The 19,055-nt window shown below is 43.7% G+C and overlaps 1 protein-coding gene across 2 annotated transcripts in view; it reads right to left on the reverse strand.

The window, feature by feature from the left end:
• Positions 1 to 19,055, reverse strand: part of LOC115176039 (RNA-binding motif, single-stranded-interacting protein 3) — a 229,070-nt gene that overhangs the window by 54,211 nt on the left and 155,804 nt on the right. For both annotated transcript variants that reach the window (XM_029735777.1, XM_029735776.1), the window contains exon 7: positions 411 to 517. In XM_029735777.1, coding sequence (XP_029591637.1) covers positions 411 to 517 — 107 coding nt within the window. The remainder of the gene's footprint in view (positions 1 to 410; positions 518 to 19,055) is intronic.

The following is a 19,055-nucleotide window of genomic DNA, read 5'->3' on the forward strand; positions in this document are numbered from 1 at the left end:
ATGTTAGGTATCCAATTTATAGGCCAGAACTACTATGAACCATGGGTGGAGCACCTATATGTTTGGCAGCCTTGGGAGGGCACTCATACAACCTTGAAATGCAACTTATATTTCAACTCTTATTTTGAAGGTTTGAATCAATACTTTAAGTGCTTTTTTTCAACCTTTTTTCAACCTTTTTTCACTGCCAGCGCCAACCTTAAACATGGGAGACAGTCTGTCATGTTTTACATGGACCTAAATTACCCCTCATTAAGACTTCCATTACCTCAGTGGTTAAATGCCTGCCTTTGAACCAAACGTCATTCCAGTGCCATGAGTAGCTGGTATGTAATGCAGGGTTAATGGTAACTGCCGGATGGCTGTACCTATGGAACCAAAATGGCAGCTGTAATGAGTCAGTGGCTTACCTCGCCTTCCCTGTGCCACGGCCGCCCGTTCTGTGGGTACTTGCTCTGGCTCTGGCGTTTCTTCTGCCCTCCGTCTGCGAATTTGCACAGCAAAGGCTCGTTGGGGGCTGCAGAGAGAGAGAGAGAGAAAGAGAGAGAGGGAAGGGGTTAGTAAAAACAGAAATTAACGTCAGGAGGACTAAAACAGTGACCCTTATGAAGAACCCGAGACCCTTTGAAGTGTGTCTCCCTTTCTCTTTTCTGCCCCCTCCCTCCCTCCCTCCCTCCCTCCCTCCCTCCCTCCCTCCCGTGTAGTGCCTTGTGAAACTCCCAGACGCTCAGTCTCGGCAAGGCCATTCATTCCCCCAGCCTCAGCCCCACTGGCAGCCCTTGAAAGAGCATAGCTGGGTATTGTTGAAATAATAATCAGAGTAATCGCTCTCGTAAATTGCTTAGAGACGGTAATGTTTCGGCGCTCTGTCAGCCAAAGCTAATTTCTGTACGGCATTCCCGCTCCCTCCTATACAATCCCCCTATTTTTATAGAACAGCTTTTCTGCTTGACTTTTCATCTTTATGATTTTTTTCCACTCTGCAACCAGCAAGGTTTCTCATCGGGGCCACAGACATAACAGTGTTTGGGTGAGAATGTTAGGACGAGTTGTTCTCTGAGTGACCACGGGAGGCAGTCTATCCATGTGCTCGCCCTAGCTGCTACAGTCAGGAAATGCGAATGGACAGAAACATAGTCAGTCACTTAGGGAGAAATATTACATGGGGTAACATAGCCATTCATCGCCTTTGTTATTTAATATCAGATCCAATACATTCACCCAGGAAGTAGCCACAACATATGAATGGACTATACGCACACACAAAATGACTAAGTTTAGCTAATTGGAGTTTATCAATCGACGGTTCATGGGATCTCGACTCCTCCATATAGTCCCTCGTCTAGATAATCGCAGGAGCACCGAGATATAATTGCTATAACAAGTTGTTTTCTGTGTGATACGTAGTTCTTAGAACAACTCTCTGAAGGCCATATTCTCACACTACTCCTGAAGCAGGTGCCCTTCAGACGATGATAAAACACCTTCTGAGGAAAGACAGAGCCACTGAGGGCTGGAATGAAAGGAGGGGAAGAAAGAAAAACAGAAGAAAAAGCCCTTATTGAGCGGTTACTCGTGGGAAACGGGTGGCTCTTTTGGCCGGGGATCGGGGGGGTCTTCAGTGTGTCCATCCCCCTTTTAGTTTTTTTTGTGCCAGTCAGCGAGATCGGTATCTCTGTGTAGAAGGGAACTGTAGAGATGAGAGGGAGAGAAAGAGAGAAGTAGAGTAAGCTAGCTGAAGGATCAATCGCAAGGGCTGCGCTATGGGCCGACGTGAGCTAGCCTTGTTCAAACACTGTTCCCTGCACCTGCAGCTGCCAAGCCGCGTGGACGGGTCGACGGGCGACCTGTCATCGTGTTCACATTAGAGGCGTTCTGACGACACCGACGCAGGTGTCGTCTGTGGCGTGAGATGCTGGACAGTGAGGAAGCGACCTTTCAGCTCCCACTCCCGAATTTGACATAGACAGGAGCTTCAGTGATGCTTTAATCTCAATTCCCCAGATGTTTGGGACTCAACAATAAGTCCCTGTACACTGGAGGCAATTCAGTACACTGAGGACAAGGCCAACAACACCATGTGAACGAGAGCAACTACGGTGTCCATATCAGGACAGTCTCAGTTGATACTGACCCAATTACTGACGAGACAGTGGCTGTCCTAATATGAGGACCTTATGCAACAGAGGAACATGACAGTAACCTTCCAGTGGAAGGTTCCGTGTGCTTGAAGTGTTTGATACCGTTCCCTTTGTTCCATTTCGGCCATTACAACGGTCCTCCCTAAACCAGCTTCCTCACTGTAACCTAGGTCAAGTGATGATGCAGTAGACTAACACACAGAGGTATTATTTGTTTGCCTATTACATGAAGCGAGTGAAAAGTGGACGAGGGAGGAAACTCTTGAGACTTCAACCCACAGGGGTGGAGATGTTGCAAGGAAAAAACAAGAAAAAAGCTTCCGAAAGCTCTCTCTGACTGTCCTCTCAGGGAGGTAATTAGCGGTCTGGCTAATTTAGTGGATCCGATAAGCAGCAACACTGACGTCCCATGAGCAGGCCTACAGATCCCTCCAGATCCCACAGCACAACGGCCAATTTGTTGAAAAATCAAGGCCAAAATCTTCAGCCCCTCCTGGTCTTCCCTATGCGGAAAATGAAACAGAAGAGTGCATAAAGACCTACAGTACGCTGCCTATATTGTGGCTTTACTGGCTTATGGCTACAGCGCTTAAATTGGCCGCCACCTCAGTCAAAGTGTGCAATTCTGAGACCAAAATAAATCCTGCATCTACCAATTTAGCAGTACATAGTGACAAAAAAAATGGAGGAAAGAGGGAAAGAAATTTTGGTCCAAGTCAACAATTGACGCTAACAAGAACTCTTAATTGTTCTTTATTTGCGTCGCCAATAAACAGTATTGAGAAACACACCCCCCCCTCTCTCTCTCACACACACACATTAGGGTGCCGGCACTGCAAACAGCATGAGCAGCAATGGAGAAAACATTTCATTCACCTGGAGTCAAGTGGCTGGATTAGAAATGACCTCCTCACTAGCTTGGAGTCCGGCATATTGTCACACCAATGCTACTCTGCTTTGTTTACATCAGACACCCTGGTTTCCTACTTTTTAACCTTTTAATGCAGTGGGCTAAATCAGGGTCACACAGAGAGATTCTTGGTAGTCTTAAACAAATCTACTTTGAAACAAAAGTAAACATCTCATAGGGTTATGGGCTTAACAAAAAGAAGACACCTGTACTATGTCAGATATAGAGTGGAAACGTAATCAATTTTGAGTTTGCATCCCAATATCACACATCACAGAAGACCGAAATATAACAAAACTGTTTGACATAGAAGCACCGGATGTTCGTAACGTTATTCATTCTGAAAAATATTAATAACGTTCCACCCATGAGGCCAAAAAGGGCGCTTTTGGTCATTGACTGCAGGAAAGGACTACTAAGGATTTACAGTACCAGTCAAAAATTTGGACACAGCTACTCATTCCAGGGTTTTTCATAATTTTTTTTATTATTTTCTACATTGTAGAATAATAGTGAAGACATCAAAACTATGAAATAACACACATGGAATCATGTAGCAACCAAAAAAGTGTTAAACAAATCAAAATATATAATATATTTGAGATTCTTCAAAGTAGCCACCCTTTGCCTTGAAGACAGCTTTGCACAGTGACGGCATTCTCTCAACCAGCTTCATGAGGTAGTCACCTGGAATTAATTTCAATTAACAGGTGTGCCTTGTTAAAAGTTAATTTGTGGAATTTCTTTCCTTCTTAATGCGTTTGAGCCAATCAGTTGTGTTGTGACAAGGTAAGGGTGGTACACAGAAGATAGCCCTATTTTGTAAAAGACCAAGTCCATATTTATTGCAAGAACAGCTCAAATAAGCAAAGAGAAATTACAGTCCATCATTACTTTATGACATGAAGGTCAGTCAATGCGGAACATTTCAAGAACTTTGAAAGTTTCTTCAAGTGCAGTCGCAAAAACCATCAAGTGCTATGATAAAACTGGCTCTCATGAGGACCGCCACAGGAAAGGAAGACCCAGAGTTACCTCTGCTGCAGAGGATAAGTTCATTAGAGTTAACAACCTCAGAAATTGCAGCCCAAATAAATGCTTCACAGAGTTCAAGTAACAGACACATCTCAACATCAACTGTTAAGAGGAGACTGCGTGAATCAGGCCTTCGTGGTCGAATTGTTGCAAAGAAACCACGACTAAAGGACACCAATAAGAAGAAGAGACTTTCATGGGCCAAGAGACACGAGCATTGGACATTAGACTGGTGGAAATCTGTCCATTTGTCTGATGAGGCCAAATTTGAGATTTTTGGTTCCAACCGCCATGTCTATGTGAGACGCAGAGTAGCTGATAATCTCTGCATGTGTGGTTCCCACCGTGAAGCATGGAGGAGGAGGTGTGATGGTGCTTTGCTGGTGACACTGTCACTGATTTATTTAGAATTCAAGGCACACTTAACCCGCATGGCAACCACAGCATTCTGCAGCGATACACCATCCCATCTGGTTTGCGCTTAGTGGGACTATCATTTGTTTTTCAACAAGACAATGACCCAATACAACTCCAGGCTGTGTAAGGACTATTTGACCAAGATGAGAATGAAGGAGTGCTGCATCAGATGACCTGGCCTCCACAATCATCCAACCTCAACCCAACTGAGATGGTTTGTGTAACGGGTGTCGTAAGGATCAGACCAAAACGCAGCGGGATCGTGTATACTCATCTTCTTTTTAATGTGAAGAAGGAAAACAAACAAATCACGTATACAAAACAAACGACCGACACTAACAGTCCTATCAGGTGCTCAGACACTAAACAGGAGACAACTACCCACAAACCCCCATAGCAAAACATCCCTATACATAGGACCTTCAATCAGAGGCAATGAGGAACAGCTGCCTCCAATTGAATGTCAATCAAAAACCCTAAACATAGAAATAGAAAGACTAGACGAGAACATAGAAATATACTAACATAGAACATTAACCAAAAAACCCCGGAACACTCTAAACAAACACCTCTCTATATAAACACATAGCCCAACAAACTCCGAACCACAAAAAACAAACACCCCCTGCCACGTCCTGACCAAACTACAATAACAAATAACCCCTTTACTGGTCAGGACGTGACAGTTTGGGATGAGTTGGACAGCAGAGTGAAGGAAAAGCAGCCAACAAGTGCTCAGCATATGTGGGAACTCCTTCAAGACTGTTGGAAAAGCATTCCAGGTGAAGCTGGTTGAGAGAATGCCAAGAGTGTGCAAAGCTGTCATCAAGGCAAAGGGTGGCTTTTTTAAATTTGTTTAACACTTTTTTGGTTACTACATGATTACATATGTGTTATTTCATAGTTTTGATGTCTTCACTATTATTCTACAATGTAGAAAATAGTAAAAAATAAAGAAAAAGCCTTGAGTAGGTGTCCAAACTTTTGACTGGTACTGAAATAATCCTTCAATTCTAACCCCTGATCCATCTTGGTTCAAACAGAGCAGTACGACCAAAACTCTTCAGTATTCCATATCACAGTGAATGTACAATGTGCAGAAAATCTGTCAGCACTGATACAATGAAAGCTTAAGCTACTTCCAACATTTCCCGCTTCAGTTTAGTAAAAAATTAACTGCTTTTTTTATGTACCGGCATCTTTAAACCAAAAACAACAGTCCTATTGGCTTTAAAATAATCTCTTGTGAATATCAATACAGTATGCTACACGTCCGTCCTCCATTCTCCCTGTTATTCCTCAGAAGCATGTTGAACTGTACATCTGGCAGTCTGAATGGCAGAATCAATGCAGGAATGCCCAGAACTGCGTCAGGGTGGGGGCCCATTGAATCAAGCAGCTTTAAACCATCAAGCAAGTTACAAAAGAGGCCTCTCTCAAGGCAAATGCAGAGGGAGGAGGAGGCTTTGAGTCAAACCAGCATGGCCTTGTACTGTGCGGGTAAAGCACTGTCAATGATAAATGGATAGAGGACTATTCATCTCTCTCCACAACATTATGTGCAGTTCACAGAATAGGATTCATTAAAGACAACAACTCTACAGTTCAACAACTCCCTCTTTTTCACCCTAGATCGTAACTACTATTTTGTATCATCGCTGCCACTCCCCAACGGGCTCGGGAGAGGCGAAGGTCGAGTCGTGCGTCCTTCAAAACACGGCCCGCAAAGCTGTGCTGCTTATTAACCCGGAAGCCAACCGCACCGATGTGTCGGAGGAAACACTGTTCAACTGACAACCGGAGTCAGCTTGCAGGCGCCCAGCCCGCCATAAAGACGACGCTGGGCCATTTGTGTGCCGCCCTACGGGGCTCCCGGTGACGGCCGTGACACAGCCTGGGATTGAACCTGTAGTGGCGCCTTAGACCGCTGCGCCACTGGGGAGGCCAACTCAATCAGTTCTGATTACTGCCTTTACTATTACTGCGTATTCATATACAAGAAAGACAACTCATCAAAATAACTCCAGAATGAGGCTTCATTAGAATTCTGCTTCACGTTACTTCCTCCTTGCTCGGGAAGAATTTCTAATAGATTATTTTAAAAATGGCCTAATTAGGATCAGAATGGTTGACCTATTGATTTCGGGGAGAGTTGAATGAATCACCATCATTTTGTCAGAGACAGAGAAAAGAAAGACAGAGAGTAAGAGAGAGACAAAGAGAAATGGAAAGGCAGACAGACAGAGAGACACAAAGATGTCTGTCTGAGTAATACGTCTACAAAGAGGGAGAAAATCCCTACTCAGTCTGGACACCAAGAGACAATCTGGTTGAATAGTGGGGATGTGGAGGGAAGCGGCAGAGCATAAATAAGCGACGAGACAATATCCCTCATATGTAGAGGTTAACATAAGCCCCCACCACCCAAATCCCTCCTCTCCACCACTCCCCCCACCTCGTGGGCTAGAAGCAGACGGCTCACCAGCCCGGCGGAAGAAGCGGCGGCCCCTCTCAAAGGGGTAGGGATTTGACGGCTCTGTGTCAATAGTGCTCACAACAACGGCCAGCCAGTGTTGTGGCGTCCTTGAGGACAGAAAAGAAGACTTCCTGTCGGCCTTTTCACTGACAGCTGCGAAGGGCAGCGCTCAGCGCTCGACTCAATGACATGTCCTGATAAGCGGATGCAGCTAGAGAAAGAGAGGGGTCCATTTTTCCTGATCCATATTTTAGACGGGGAGGAGGACGAAGATGTCAACAAAGCTCTCTCCCCCTCTCTGAGCCAATATGGCTACACTGTATGGATATTGATCGCCCCCAGCGTTTTCCATAGGGAGCTCATGTGGTACGCCGCCAAGCCGTCCTGGTCTGAGATGTTATTATGGATTACGGGAAAGGACCCTCTCAATGCAGAGAGGTGGTAGGTAGGTAGGTAGGGGCTGATCAATGAGCTGTTGCACACTTAACAAGAGTAACATAATGTAGTAGTCCTATCTCTCTCGCTTTCTCTCTGCATGGCTGAAGAGCAGACAGACTGGTCTCAGGACAGATTTGAGAGAAATAAACACAGCTGATGGATGATGGGCAGATGCTGTGCTGCATCATGGCCCCCAGGTCTCAGGTCTGTCTGGTTATTGTACCTGATAAATCAGTAATGGATGATGATGACCAGCTTTAGATATATGAGAGGGTTGGACACTGACAAAGACCACCTTTGGACTAGATAAATAGATGCACTCAGACAAAGGCTGTGTGTGAAGACGAAGTGTAGTCAAGCTTACTAGCTTAGCATGGCGTTAAGATACAGCAGTATATCATAGAGTATATCATAGTGTATCCATGCTTTGAATAAGACTGTGGGTGTATTAGTATAGTCATACTGCAGGTGAAGCAGCTGGAAAGCTAAGTAGATAGGAGTTTTTCAGTCCCAAAAAGTAGAAAGTGCCTAGCTGCTTGCCTGTTGATATGGATGTCACACGCCCACGTCTTAAACTGTTACACTAACTCACATTCACAGCATACTAAAAACTGAGCTGTCATTGAAACTGCTGAATTGGCACAGCCAGTAGGTTCATACACCCAACATTTCAGAGGTGCACAGACCTTACCCGCTATGCAGACCCACAAAGTACAGTAAAGACCAGCATGAGTGCTACCCTAGTAAAGAAATCCTATAGGATCCAAAAGAAAATCCTATCTGATTTAGAAAGCCATAGGATAGAATCTGGTGCATCTGCAACACATATTAAACGTATTGTGTCAACTGCAACAGCAATAGCTGTGAAACCTCCTGAGATTGATGGGGGTGGGGGTGGGGGTGGGGGAGTTGTGGGGGGGTCTCATTATCTTTAGGTTTTTATTTTCCTCTCCCTATGCCAACATAAAGGAGGTAAACATTCTCTTTTTTTGTATGCATAGCTGACTATTTGATATTAAATGAAAGAAATGCTCATATCTTTGTGTTACTGTACCTACAAATGTATTTTCCTTCTACTTTTAATTTGCATAATAAGCAATGTAAAGATGCTGTGAATCCTGGGAAAATCCCCCAAAACTGTGTGTTATTATAACATTTTATATAGTATTGTACGTCATATTATAATGTCTAATTCAAAGACAAGCAGTTGCATGAAAAATAATCAAATTAAATAACTTCAGTATTTTGTTGAAAAAAGTGTACTGTGTACTGTACTGGTGGTCATACTGCAAATTAACTTGGTTATTCTCATATTGTGGTGGTGAATAAAACCGAAATTAATATAGAACTGTTGTTTACGATCAATAAAAATGTTGCAATTAATGTTGTTATATGTTACTGGAAAAAATGACAACAAACTATAATTTAATGGGTTAAATTAGGAACAAAAAGTTATAATAGGATTCGGGTAGGAAAGTAGTCCTACAGTGTGGTTAGCCTTTAGCATGTTCTAGCAAAGTAGGCCTACAGTATGGTTAGCCTTTAGCATGTTCTAGCAAAGTAGGCCTACAGTATGGTTAGCCTTTAGCATGTTCTAGCAAAGTAGGGCTACAGCAGTGGTCACCAACGATCTCCAAGGCATTCCTAGTCGATCACCAAACAGTTCTGTAAAAAAAAATCCTATTTATTTTTGTATTTGTTTTGCGCTGTTGGCAGAAGGTGCACTTGATTCAGCAGTCCTAGCGCCGGGCAGGTAAAGGGTTCCCATTTTGAACCATGTAATGTGTCTGAAGATAGAACTGCGCCTACCCGAATCAGATAGCTCAGATCACCGTGTCTGCACAGTTTCCTTGAAAAGATGATACTGTGAGATTTCAAAACTTTTAAAACCATGATCAGAGAGAGACTCAACGAATACAACAAAGAGCTGCTATTTTCATGAGTGAGTTCATGTTTAAGTTGTTATTCAGCACTGTTAATACGTTGTTCAACACTTTCATAATACATAAAATGATTCAACTTTTTTCAATTACGGATTGCCTCTTATTCGTTTGTTGTCCCTTTATGCCATAGTTTGTACATCTCAATTGTCAGTAGAAACTACATTTGTTTAAGCAAGTCAGCCATATCAGCTATGTTTTTTTAAAAGGCAGTAAATGAGGTTGAATGAACTGTTTTGCATCCAGACAAGGCTCCGCTGATAGTCAGGTATAGTAGTGGTAAGGTGTTGGGACTGCTGTTGGGACAGCTTTATGTAGGCCCTAACAGTTTGTGGGCACCGTTTGTCACCGTTATAGTTCAATTAATGTATTGTTTAGTGTTTTGTTGTATAGTGGCTTTGCTGGTATGCATCTCACATTTTTTGGGGGTTTGCTCCACCAAGATTTACATGCTAAAGTAAGCCTACAATATGGTTAGCCTTTAGCGTGAGCGCTAGCAAAGTAGGCCTACAGTATGAATTAGCATTTAGCGTGAGTGCTAGCAAAGTAAGCTTAGTCTTTATGTTGAGTGTTCGCACACAGCAACACTGGCAGTGAGACTAGAGCGGGAAAATCCTGGGGCAAAACCTTTGAGGGGCAAACGTCTTTGAGGTACAAGGAAAACTGTTAAAGGAGGAGACCGCTTCACTTTAGCTTAACTGGCTAATTCCCCTGACCAACCAGCCACTCCAAACATTAACGTTACCAGGATAAATAAATAAACACGTCAGGATGTAGAGGGGGGAGGTGCCAACTCTAATGGAGTGTTCTCAATCCTCTAGTCGTACACATTTCAATAAGATGTATACAAGCAGATATCTCTCACCACGTTTATTTACAAACGGCATGGTTGAAGTGTTGCTGGTCCTCGCCGCTTAGCTACAATTTAAATGTGGGTCCAAGACAGATGTTTCCAATGCTATGGGCTGTTAGGGCCTGGCACTGTTCTGTTCTGCCAGTTCTCTCTCTGATTCTGTCCTATAGGATCCAAACTTTGCCCAATAGGATTCCAATATGATTCTGATAGAGGTGAGCCAAAAAATATGTTGCCTTTACCGCTCCTCAGACTCTCCATCTCTCGTAGTGGGAATAGGGTCTAGGTTTCCACTGCAGGCTTTCCAAGAAGTATGGACACAACAAAATGAAATTACAGGACAATAAATGAATTATCAATGGGGCCTCAATACTGTATCGGAGTAACAGTCAATACTCAGATACCCATTGGCTGAGGCAGGGAGCGACCAGCCAATCAATAGTGCCACCCGGGGTGATTGATGATCAATGCTGACACAGACGTTGATTTATGATCGATGGAGCCGGGGCTAGTATGACTAGCTGCTCGATACTGTCCCTTTGCTGTAACTGATGGGGGAATCGATGAGGAGTGGCACTGTAGCTGATTAGAGATCAGGGCCTGTATTCAAAAAGCATCTCAGGAGTGCTGATGTAGGATCAGTTTTGCCTTGTAGGAAGATCATAATGAATAAGATAGCATGGACAGGGGGTACCTGATCCTAGATCAGCACTCCTACTCTGTGACGATTTGGGTCGTTTCAGATGCAGGAAATGTACGCCTTTCCTACGCACGCCTTTCCTACGCACTTCTCAGAAGTTGGTATTCAGACTTACCTTATGCAGGTGCGCATGGTTCCCTTGCACGCGCTGAATACATGTAATTCAATCGCTGAAAACCCTCCCACTTGCTGGCCAACAGATTTTCTCGTGAAGTTTTCATTCAATAGCATTTTCAACACTGTTTATTTAAAGCCATCCCTTTAAATTTGGTGTACCTTTTATTTTAATTCAGGGAATATATGGAGAAAATGGTTCAGAATATTGGGGATAAATCAGTCTCCTTTTCAGCACCAATTGGTAGATTTAAAAACCATCCGATCTTGTATATTAGGAAAGTATTTATGAATAAATAAAGGTTTGGAGAATACATTTGTGAATCAAATATACAGCTGTTTGATTTATCTGAAAGTTGCCATATTCAACTGTTCAATCCATTAAATATCTGAAGGTAATAGGGGTTGAACAGTTGTCCTTTAAAACTACCCTAATAATCTTCACTAATCATGGAACTGTTTAAACTGCTACGTATGGCCTGCATTCCATAATGATTCAAATAGGCTATGTCACAACCTTTAATACGTTAGCCTAATATGATCCACTATTGCTAGCGATCACCAGGAACAACCACACGAACATGGCAGAAGAAAGAAAGGTAAACTACCATTGTAATGGAATGATGCAAAATGTTAGGAAACTGACACTAAAGTGACAGTTATAAATGTATGTCGCTAATTAACGATAGCGGCTAATACTTAACACGATATAAATTGTAAAAAAAAAAAAAAAAAACAGTAAAAAGTCAGAGCATATAATTAAAACCTTCTAGAAGTCATAAATCAACTCGGTAGGTTTGGCGCTATACTTTCGTTTGGGCATGGCTACAGAAGCCTATAGCTTGGGTCTCCAAATGTAATTCCTGCAAGTTATAAGGCCAGCATTTCATAAACTTTACTGTGGAAAAGGTGATATGTTGATATGCTTCTGTTTGCTGCCATATGACTGGTTTTACATTTGTCTCTAGAGATCAAAAGGTCAAATAGATCTAAAACATTTGTCATTTATATTTGCAATTCCCCTTATCCAAACAGCTTACTCATTGACCAAGCTCTTATCAATAGCTCTGATCAAGTTGTAAATTACAGTGCATGAAGAATGGTGTTATTTCTATCTGAAAAAATAAAGTACAGGTTCCACTTGGAACCGACAGGTTGCTCGACTTTATTAATCGTTTCATCCCGCGTAACAGTGGTGGAATTAGGAGGGAATTAAGTCAAAGAATTAAGTCATCTTCATTTATCTGATCTCCACCCCAAATGAATAGTGGGTGAATAGCATGCTATTCTCATGCTTTAGATCAAGGTCCAAATACACGTAGAGAGTGTGGCAAAACCCTGCACAGAGCCTTCACCGTGCGCTGCCACTTTAAGAGCGCACCAGCTGTCAGGAAGGAGGAAGTACAGTAAATATGGCTATTCTGTCTCTGTGTGAGAGCTCACAGTTGGCGCGGCAGTTTTGACTGTGTGTGCAAGTCTTTGCAGAAGTCATGCTTAGTTTGTAATGTTTTAAGTCAAGTGATACCGCTCTACTTCGTGTTCGGAACCTGTGGGGACTGCTCTTGCCGTTGATTTACTGGATTACTGCCAACATTGTTGCAAAGCTTCAACCAACAAACCAATGGGTGTATCGGACGGACAGACGGACAAGAGTAACTGCAAGCCAGAAGTTAACAGCTAAGACCATAGCCCTCTGTCCCTCTCTCTCGTTCCCTTTTTGTGTTCAGTGAGGTTGGGAACTGTAAATGCACTAGTGTTGACATTTTCATTAAAAGAAGTGTGCGTTTGAGTATATTGCTTATTATCTTTTTATTCCTTTTTTGGAACTGTATCGATTGATTTATTGTGTATTTGCCTAGGAGATTTTGGGAACATTTTTGTTTTGAACTACACACACACACACGCTCACCCATTAATGTAATAAATACATATATTTGCAAATCATCTAATGATAACTGTGTTCTTTATTGTCTGGTACCTCTATGAAATTGCCTTGGAGTTGCTCTAATCCTTATTATTGTATGAAGCATTATTGGTTGGGTTATCCCTGTGCTGTGAGTTGTTATATGGTGTGTCTTAGCCAGTGGAGAGAAAGGATATCTGGCAAACAGCCTACACTCTAGGCAGTCTCTTTTGCTGATGTCTTGTCGCGGTACTATCTCTCTCCTATGTTCATATCGGCAGTGTAATACCTGCCTGGACCCCGAACAAAAATCTTTATATTTAACTCTCTCTAACAATACCACTACAGAATCGGAGCCCGGACAGGGATTCCCTAGGGACATATGGGAAAAAAAGAACCCATGAACACCCCACACACACAAAGTTGTTGAATCATGTATTTTATTGGAACCCCACACTATGTCAATGTGGACACGCCTAATGGTAATTATAACAAGCATTCTTTCATTGTGGAAGGAATAAATTGTGTAATGGAGTTGGAGAGCACTGTCCCTTATCCCCAGGCTTCTGGCTCGCCTATAAACTCTCCACCCTTACCTTCCCCTCCAACTCATCCTGTTACCCTTCCCAGACAGACTGGGAGAGGTGTCTCTGTGTTAAACTGGACAAATGGAACAACGGTGGACGCACACCAACAATAGTTTGACAACGCAGGAGAGTGCACATTCGCAAACTCGGTGAAAGTGCGGAGGCTCATCAGAAAGATGTGCCGCTGAGGTTGACTCACCTCCCCCGTCAAATGGAGGAAAAGCAACAACAAACTGTTCAAAGACGGAAATGTTTGCAAAATTCTCTGAAACAGGGTGTTCCAGGGTAAAATACAAAAGTTTCAAAACACTCATAGAAACAAACCATCCTCTAGTCATGACCTGTCTTGAGTAGGAACAAAAATGGAGAGCAGAGGAGTCGGCCTCTGTTGTGAAGGAAGTGTGTGCTCACCTGAAAGATGTTATTGAGGACAGGAAGAACTCTCTCACAGAGGGAATGCGATTTATGACTAGGCAATCTTAAAAAGAGACATCTAATGAGATATAAAACACACAGAAGGCCACAGACCTTCAACTGGAAGAGCTGCACCAGGAGGTGATGCAGTGCTTTTCCCATCTGGACAAACATCTGCACCTCCCTCAGTGTTTACCGCTGCCACTGACTCTGCAATCAAGGGAAGAGGAACAGATGGCGCTGGAAAAAACCCTCGGAAGACAGTTAAACAACAGAACTCCAGTTTCATCAATACCCCCTGCCACTGTCATCCCTCCTCTAGAGAGCTCCCTCCCTATCAAGCTCATTTTCCCCACTTTTGGCAGCCCAGAAGATGTTGATCCTCTGCTTTTTCTATCTAAGCGTAATGATTTCCTTTCCTGCCGGCCCCTTACTGATCTGAAGGTTCTTGCCACCCTCCATAGTGTTCTCCATGGTACACCAAGAGACTGGTGGGAGATAGCCCATGAACAGGTGTCAATCTGGGAGGAGTTTCAGAAACTGTTCTTCTCCGCCTTCCTCTCAGAGGACTATGAGGATGAACTGGCAGAATGGGTTTGTAACAGAGTCCAGAGTGAAGCAGAGCCAATACAGGACTTTGGCTTCTCCTATCGAGTTCTATGGAAGATATGGAAGGCTGACATTACTGAGCAGGATATGGTTAAACTCATTCTTAAGAACATTGTGCCCTGCCTTGCCAGTCAACTTTGCGAATGTGTGTATAATGTGGAGGATCTGGTGCGTCTTGGGACCCAGTTTGAGGAGGACTGGGAGCACCACCTCCAAACACAAACCCCTGTTCCCTCATCCCGGTATCCCAAACGGGATGAGGGAACAGGGGGGGGGTAAATCATCTCCTGGGTTTGTGCCTAAGAACCAAGGCAAAAGTCCAGTGATGTGCTCGAGGTGTAAGGGTCAACATCCTACAGGTTCCGTCGCTCTCTGTGGCCAGTGTCAGGATTCAGAAAAAGGTTAGAAAGGACAGAAGAAGACAGTCTAGACAGGCGTGGTGGCTTGCATTTGGTTAGGTCGGCCTCAGTGCCATCTATGAAACCTTCAGACAGCTCACAAAGCTGTCTAATTCATATTCCTCAACAACTTCTGGTCCCCCTGACTGTTAGGAACTTTAGAGGGAAGGCCATAATGGACACAGGAGCAACTTACACCCTGATACAGGAGCCACTGTGGAGAAAGATGGCATTACCGCATGAGGAAATTTGAACCTGGGAGGAAGGACCATTGTACTTGGCAAATGGAGAACCGACCAATCCCTTAGGCTGGACTGATATGGAAATAAAGCTGCATGATGAGGTTATTACCCTTCCTGTGGCTATTCTTGCAGATCCATGCTTTGCATTTCCTGTAGTCCTTGGTCTGGACTTCAGTGGACTGACCATCTAGATGTCCATCCTATCGGCTGAGCTCTGACCCTTCCCAATCTCATCCATTTCAACCTGGAAATGCACTGATTTCAGGCTGAAGCCTGCAAACGTATCCAGAGTCCCAGTAAGGTAAAGACAAAGACGACAACAAAGACAGTGAGAGAAAATACAGAGACAAATACAAGTTCCACCAATGAAGGCAGAGAATCCGGCTATCACACTGAACAAATTCTTATTTACAATGGTGGTCTAGGAACAACTGCCTTGTTCAGGGGCAGAACAACAGATTTTTACCTTGTCAGCTCGGGGATTCAATCTAGCAACCTTTCAGTTACTGGTCCAACACTCTAACCACTAGTCTACCTGCCACCCCAAAGAATAAAGTGTATCAAAAAACTCCAAGAGGAGATGGAACACACAGCACCCATTACCATGTCTATGACCTCTCTACATTGACTGACCAGATGATCCAACCCCATGAGTGGCCATCTTGGAGTCTTCAAAAACTACCGAAGATTACAGGAAGTGGTGTACTGGCCAGGCATGTGGGTCAATAACAATAAGTTTGTACAGCAGTGTGAAGTCCACCAGAAATACAAACTAGACATTGGCAGACCTGCCGGGAAACTGCTGCAGACCACTGTGAACCATCCCAATGAAATGCTGTGAATTGACCTCATGGGGCCTTGTCCTCCCACTAGGGGACACAGAATGAATTGTTATTGGTGGTAGTGGACCACTACACACACTGCATGGGGTTATTTCCAATCCGCAAAGCCACTGCATCCGCCACTTCTCCAATTCTGCAAAGTGAGATCTTTACACGATTCGGGATTCCATACCAAATTCTCTCTGACCGAGGTCCACAGAAATCTACAAAGAGCTCTATAAGCTGACCATGGCCTACCATCCTCAGATGGTAATGGCAAGATCCTTACCGTGTGGCGCAGCAGTTGGGCCCGGTGAACTACTTGGTCTCTTTGGAGGCAGGACAGTGCATGCCCTGGTACCCTATGGCAGAAGAGCTGGATTGTAGGCAAATGCAATGTCTGCAGGACCTCTTCTTGGAGGACCCTGATGAGGACTTCCCTGGTTTGGTCCTAACCTTTCAAAGCCTGCATCCGCTCTGTTTCTACAGGCTTTGTTTTTTCATGGGGGGGAGGAGTGTGGTGAAATCCTTCACGGAGCCTTCACCATGCGCTGCCAAAAAGAGCGCACCAGTTGTCAGGAAGGAAGAAGTAAATATGGCACTTCCGTCTCCGTGTGAGAGCTCTTGGTTGGCAGTTTTGACGGCGTGTGCAACTCTTTGCTGAAGTCATGTTTGTTTTCGTCGTGATTAGTTTGTAATGTTTTAAGTCAAGTGTTACCCCTCTACTTCGTGTTTGGAACCTGTGGGGACTGCTCTTGCCGTTGATTTACTGGATTACTGCCAACATTGTTGCAAAGCTTCAACCAACAAACCAACTAGTGTATCGGATGGACCCTCTGTTGGCTCTCTATCTCTCTCTCACTCCCGTTCCCTCTCTCACTCCCACTCTCACTCCAGTGCTTTAAATTGGAGCTAACTTTTTTGTGTTCAGTGCGGTTGGGAACTGTAAATTCAATGCTATTGACATTTTTTGTTAAAGGGAGTGTGCGTTTTGAGTATATTGCGTATTATTTTGTATTCTCTTTTCGGAACTGTATGGATGATTGATATATTGTGTATTGGCCTCAGACACTTTGGGGACATTTAAAAGCCTTTTTTTTTTGTTTTTTAACCACACACGCACACATTAATGTACCCAAGTCCCTTTTCACTCTGTGTAAGTGTCACGTCCTGACCATAATAAGTTGTTATTTTCTATGGTAGAGTGGTCAGGGCGTGACGGGGGTGTTGATGTGTTTTTGTGTTCTATGTTTTCTATTTCTATGTTGTAGTTCTAGTTTGTCTATTTCTATGGTGTGGTTTATTGGGTTGACCTCCAATTGGAGGCAGCTGGTCCTCGTTGCCTCTAATTGGAGTTCATATTTAGTAGGGGTGTTTCTTCATCTTATTTGTGGGTGATATCCTTTGAGTAGTGTGTTTTTTCCCCTCTCTGCGTCACGGTTTGTTGTTTTTTGGTATTTCAAGTTTTCTGTATTTGCATTACGTTTCACAAATATAATAAATATGTGGAACACAAACGCTGCATCTTGGTCTGCTACTTATCACAGCCGTGACAGTAAGGAATACAGATATTTTGAAATCAGCTAATGATAACTGGGTTCTTTATTGTCTGGTGCCTCTTTGAAATTGCCTCTGAGTTGTTGTAATCATTATTATTGTATGAAGTAGTATTGGTTGGGATATCCCTGTGCTGTGACATGGTTACAGTGCATTCGGAAAGTATTCAGACCCCTTGACTGTTTCCACATTTTTGTTACATTACAGCCTTATTCTAAAATGGATTCAATAATTTTTTCCCCCTCAATACCACATAATGACAAAGCAAAAACATAATTTTTTTTCAAAAGTAAAAATAAAATGTAAAAATGAAATATAACATTTACATACTGTAAGTATTCAAACCCTTTACTCTATACTTTGTTGAAGCACCTTTGGCAGCGATGACAGCCTAGAGTCTTCTTGGGTAAGACGCAACAAGCTTGGCACACCTGTATTCGGGGAGTTTCTTCCATTCTTCTCTGCAGATCCTCTCAAGCTCTGTCAGGTTGGATGGGGAGCGTCACTGCACAGCTATTTTCAGGTCTCTCCAGAGATGTTTGAACAGGTTCAAGTCTGGGCTCTGGCTGGGCCACTAAATGACATTGAGACTTGTCCCGAAGCCACTCCTGTGCTGTCTTGGCTGTGTGCTTAGGGTCATTGTCCTGTTGTAAGGTGAACCTTCACCCTAGTCTGAGGTCCTGAGCGCTCTGGACCATGTTTTCATCAATGATCTCTCTGTCCTTTGTTCCATTCATCTTTCCCTCGATCCTGACTAGTTTCCTAGTCTCTGCCCCTGAAAAACATCCCCACAGCATGATGCTGCCACCACCAATAGGGATGATATTGGCCAGGTGATGAGCGGTGCCTGGTTTCCTCCAGACGTGACGCTTGGCATTCAGGCCAAAGAGTTCAATCTTTGTTTCATCAGACCAGAGAATCTTCTTTCTCAGTCTTTTAGGTGGCTTTTGGCAAACTCCAAGGGGGCTGTCATGTGCCTTTTCTTGAGGAGTGGCTTCCATCTGACCACTCTACCATAAAGGCCTGATTGGTTGAGTGCTGCAGAGATGGTTGTCCTTCTGGAAGGTTCTCCTATCTCTACAGAGGAACTGTGATGCTCTGTCAGAGTGACCATCGGCTTCACTTGGTCACCTCTCTGACCAAGGCCCTTCTCCACTGATTGCTCAGTTTGGCCGGGCGGCCAGCTCAAGGAAGAGCCTTGGTGGTTCCAAACTTCTTCCATTTAAGAATGATGAAGAACACTGTGTTTTTGGGGACCTTCAATGCTGCAGAAATGTTTCGGTACCCTTCCCCAGATCTGTGCCTCGACACAATCCTGTCTCTGAACTCTATGGACTAATCCTTCGACCTCATGGCTTGGTTTTTGCTCTGACATGCACTGTAAACTGTGGAACCTTGTATAGACAGGTGTGCGCCTTTCATAATCATGTCCAATCAATTGAATTTACCACAGGTGGACTCCAATGAAGTTGTAGAAACATCTCAAGGATGATCAATGGA

Source organism: Salmo trutta, chromosome 36 (genome assembly GCF_901001165.1).
Source record: "Salmo trutta chromosome 36, fSalTru1.1, whole genome shotgun sequence".
Taxonomy (NCBI): Eukaryota; Metazoa; Chordata; class Actinopteri; order Salmoniformes; family Salmonidae; genus Salmo; species Salmo trutta.